Raw genomic sequence first — 4,742 nt, 5'->3', positions numbered from 1 at the left:
TTCAGTTAATGCTGGAAGGAATTAAGACTTTTGGGAGTGATTGGGAAGGGATGATTGTATTTTGCAATGTGAGAAGGACATGAGATTTGAAGGGCCAGGGGAAGAATAATATTTTTCAGATGTTTGTCCCCTCAAAACCTCATGCTGAAATCTAATCCTCAATGTTGGAAGTGGAATCTGGTGGGGAGTGTTTGAGTTGTGGGGTGAATCCCTGATGAATGACTAAGTGCTTTCGCCCCAATAATGAGTGAGTTCTTGCTCTGAGTTTATACAACATGCAGTTGTTTAAAAGAGTCTGGGACCTCCTTTCACCCTCTCACTCTGCTCTCACCAGGTGATATTACTGCTCCCACTTCACTTTCCACTAGGACTGAAGGCTGATTGAGGCCTAATGAGGGGCAGATGCAGGTATCATGCTTCTCACACAGCCTGCAGAATAGTGAGCCGAAATAACTTCCTTTCCTGCCGTATTATTCCACCTCAAGTATTCCTTTAGAGCAACACACACAGACTAACACAGGGAGTATTGTGTTGTGTGAGCTTTGACCTCGGTCTTCTCAATGCCACAGGATGCTGGTCTCCATGTGAGTCTTCCTCCCTGTCCTGTCTTTCAAGACCCAAATGGCCATGAAAGGGTCTTCTCAAATAAAAGGAGAGTTTCCTCCTAAGAGAGTTTTGCTGCTTCCCCTAGAACATAGGAATGAATGCCATTGTCATGGTGACATTTTAATTTTTCTTTTCTTGTGAAGTTTCACTTCTTTTATGCAATCAACTGATATATGCTTCCGGGAACCAGGAAATCCACTAATTTATTCAAAATAATACTGTATACATGGTGAATAGTAAATGACTAAATAAAGGCAGGGTCTGACTGTCCTGGCATCAAGGTAGGTGAGTGTGACTCAGTTGGACAATTACAGGATTAGACCCCGTCTTGATTTAAATTTTGAACATTTTCTTGATTATGGTGATTTTTCATGAATGTTACTTTTTTAAAAAATCTATCACATTATAAGATCATCTATCTTAAGTATGGAATATATTAATGCTTGCATTTTATATCTCAGGCCAGAGCCTCCCTCAATACACCCTAGTCCTGGCTCTGTCATCGCATCTGGATATTATCTGCATCCAGATAAAAATGTTTTTACTCTAACAAGGTCTGGTTACTTTTTTCAATCTTGAGATTAGAAAAGACAATGGATTATTTTGGAACTAAGGTGCATTTTCCCTGAGGTTGATGATATGCACATTTAGTGCAGAGTTAATGTGAAGAAATAGAGAGCTTCTTCTGCATGTAGGATACACCCACAGAGTTCATGATTGAAGGAGCAAACCCTCCCAAGGAGAGAGAGCGGGGCCAGGGAGCCATCCTGATGCTTCCCCTTAAAGTTGATGCATCTTTCTTCTTGAGGTTTACTCCCCGCTGCTTGTGTCCCATGCTGTATTGTCCTCACTTAATTGTGCCCTCCAAAAGACTTGTTTTTAAGAGCATTTACTTGGATCCTATTGAGTTTGTATGTAAGGACACCCTTGTATAACTGCATTTTGCCATCCAAGTTATGAAATAGCTTATGAATGAGCAGCACATAAACAAATAAGACAAAGTCCACACCAGTAGAACTCTCATAGCTAAATGGAGAATTAAAAATTCACGCACCTCTGTAGGAGGCGTAATTGCATAGGAAACCTTAACCAGAAGAAGGGAGTCCTTGTGAAGAACAGAGGACTGGGCATCCCCTCCCTTGGCAGATCTGCTATGATTCCATGAGGGAAGTGGTCTTTGAGTTGGGCTTGCTTTTTTTAGGGAAGATGTGGGGTAGGCATACAAGGGGAGGGTGCAGGAGGAGCAAAGCACACGTTCTACAAAAATGTAGGGAATAACTGGAGAAGGTCAAGGGATCCAAATAATACAGATTCCTATCACCCTGGAAAGCACTCCAAGCCCCACTGTGGCATCCTTGACCCCTGCCTGGAGAGCAGAAAAGGTGTTCCAAGGATGTTAGAGATTGGCTTGCCCAAACTAGCACCACACCATAACCGCAATGACTAGGATCAAGATTCTGTAAATCTGAACACCACAGTTTAATTTTGTTTACATGTCGCACATCTCTGATGAGGGAGCCCTTTCTGAATCCACATCAGTTACAGCAGCTTCTTGGCCTCCTCATGGCTTCTTGCAGCATTTTATTGCAGAGATGCCACAGACGCCGATCTGTTTATACCTTTTAGGGCAAAAGCCTGGATGACATATGGCACCACTCCTAAGGCAGGTAACAGGATTCCTTATATCACCAAAAACACCTAATAGGAAAAACACAAAAAGAGCAAACAGTGTGTTAGAACTCAAAACTCATGTTGCAAAAACACAAACGCTGTGTCTGTATTGCCTTGAATAGATCTGCAGTGGACTTCTTTCTGAAGCCAGGGCTTTTCCATGAGACGTGAGTCAATCATTTGGATGGAAGTTTCTGACATGGAAACTGGCACTGCTGTGGTTTAGGGGATGTTAGTTTTTGTCGAATCTGATTGTGAAAGACCCTGATCTCTCCTGAGTGACCGGGGCCTCCGGGTGGGGTCTGGTAGGAGCTCGGTAATGTTCTTTTGTGACTTCAGCCCCACCACAGGTAGATAAGATCAAAGCCACCCTACCTCCGTTTTAACACACAAGCCAGTAACTTTTTGCTTTTCAAATCATTTAGTATGTTAAGTATTTGATCTGAGATGGGATAAAAAGATACAACTCACAGAAATTGTTCAATGTGAAATTAACACTATGTAACTTACAGTTGAAAACCACAATTAACCATAGAAATAAATTTTTGTAATGGCTTGTTTCTAATATCTAAGTCCTGGTTTCACCTCATTCTTCTTTTTTTATCCCTCCCTGCCTCTCTCCCTCCCTCCCTGCCTCCCTTCCTCTGTCCCTCCCTCCCTGCCTCCCTCCCTCCTTTGCTCCCTGCCTGCCACCCTGCCTCTCTCCCTCCCTGCCTCCGTCCCTCTCTGCCTCCCTCCCTCCCTCCCTGCCTCCCTGCCTCCCTGCCTTCCTTCATGATACTGTCCTGGGTGTTGGAAAATTTGAGGTCTCTGGTGCCACTCAGAGCCTGTTCTTCTCAAAAAAACCCAGGACTCATAAATAAAATTGGTAACATGATGCTTTCACAATATAATATCTATGTGATTGTTTTGGGTTTTAGTCTCAAATTTTCTTTTTCCCTCTCTCCATCCTTCCCTTCCACTCTCCCTCTTTTATCCTTTCATGGTTTTTATTTTGTTTCCATAATATGAAGGAGAAAATGAAGCTTAGGCGTCCCGGTTAAAAGTTGCTTTCCATGGGCCGTCTCTAGACTGTGAACCTGCGGTGGCCTCGTGGCAGGGACTGTTCTCAGGGTCTCCGATCGGAAAAGTCCTGGGGCAGAGTGTCTGCAGCAGTAGCTCCTACAGTATAGGCTGGGCCTTAAGATTATCTGGAACTCTCTAGGTTGCAGTATCTACCCTTTCAATATAAAAATTTAGAAAATGACATTCTGTACTACTTTCTTTAGATAAAATTAAATTTCTGACTTTTATTTTAAAAGTCACCTAACAGGTTTCAACCACAGTCTTAGCAGTTGTAACGTGAAAAGCAGTGAGGAGATGAGATTTACAAGCTACTGGGCTCCTTCATATTGGCTTAGAAGAGAGAGTGAGGTGTCCATCGGGTTCTCAAGCTCCTTTTCTATTGAAGGAAGCAATGCTTGGTTCAACTAAGTAGGGCATTCAGTCTACTCAGTCTAAAAACGTGAGTAGAAGAAACGAAAGAGAGAGAAAGAAGGTCATGCTCTGGGGAGACAGGGAGAAAGAAAGAGATAAAAGAACGAGAGAGAGAGGGAAGAAGAGAGAGAATCAGGAGAGAAGGATAGAGGGGACAGAGAGAGAGAGAGGGGCAGGAAAGAGAGGTATGAGGGAGAGATAGGTGGAGGGGAATGAGAGGAGACAGGGAGCCTGTACCCGATTCTTCCATTTTTCCAACCTCCCATTTCCCTGGCCCATCTCACCTGGAAGAGGCATCAGGAATATGAAGAGGAACGAGAAGAGGAGATACAGGACCTTCATGGCTGATGGCTGGGAGCTTCACCAGGAGCTGAGTCTGGGGAAGACACCAAGCCTTCCACCTTATAAAGGTCCTGGCCCGTGGTCACCGGGTAGAGTTCAGAACTGGTATTGGCTGCAACGCTGATTACAGGGATTAGAATTCAACCACTTTGGTGAGTCAGAGAATGGTCCTCAAAGAACAATGCACACGCAGGAGATCTTATGCAAATCTGGATTCAGGAAACCCCAGAAAATCCCTTCCTCCTGCTCTTGGGACCAGAAAATTCCTCTTATCTTGCGTCACTTAAAATCCAGTGTATGAGTAGAATGAAGGACTGGACCTGTCTCACAAGGGAACAAACTCAAACTCAGGGTCTGTAACCTGCCACTCACCTGCTGCCCACTCTGTGAGATGCCCTGTTTTTCCTGAGTGTTTGTGGGCAGTCTCAGGCCAAATTGAGAGGTCTTTCCATGTAATTCTACCCATTGCTGGAACATTCAGCTCCTAGGGATGATACAGGGCTGGCTTAAACTCAAGGACCCTGGAGGGGCTCAGGGCTTCTGGAGACACCAGGAGCATGGTGGGCCCCATCCTCCCAGGTGATCCGAGCTAGTGAAATTCATGTGAAAGCTCCCCTGAAACTCCCCATCTTCCCCCCGGGACAGAG

The 4,742-nt window shown here is 44.5% G+C and overlaps 1 protein-coding gene across 1 annotated transcript; it reads right to left on the bottom strand.

Annotated features, from left to right (window-relative positions):
* Positions 1-2,065: 2,065 nt before the first annotated feature.
* On the bottom strand, positions 2,066-4,243 carry LOC112630476 (beta-defensin 4A-like). Its single transcript, XM_025394812.1, has 2 exons — positions 4,038-4,243; positions 2,066-2,304 (listed from the first exon to the last, which is right to left on the bottom strand). Exons 1-2 carry the CDS (start codon positions 4,093-4,095, stop codon positions 2,168-2,170), a joined length of 195 nt encoding a protein of 64 aa, XP_025250597.1. The 5' UTR covers positions 4,096-4,243; the 3' UTR covers positions 2,066-2,167.
* Between the last annotated feature and the right edge of the window lie 499 nt (positions 4,244-4,742).

This window comes from Theropithecus gelada, chromosome 8 (assembly GCF_003255815.1).
Source record: "Theropithecus gelada isolate Dixy chromosome 8, Tgel_1.0, whole genome shotgun sequence".
Lineage (NCBI taxonomy): Eukaryota > Metazoa > Chordata > Mammalia > Primates > Cercopithecidae > Theropithecus > Theropithecus gelada.
The sequence above is the reverse complement of the archived record's forward strand: the minus strand, read 5'-3'. Positions and strand labels throughout refer to the sequence as shown.

Excerpts from the sequence above, each read along its gene's own strand:
- LOC112630476 (XM_025394812.1), bottom strand. The coding sequence starts at position 4,095 with ATGAAGGTCCTGTATCTCCTCTTCTCGTTCCTCTTCATATTCCTGATG. Across the intron at positions 2,305-4,037 it reads ATTCCTGATGCCTCTTCCAG|GTGTTTTTGGTGATATAAGG; the intron begins GTGAGATGGGCC and ends TTTTCCTATTAG.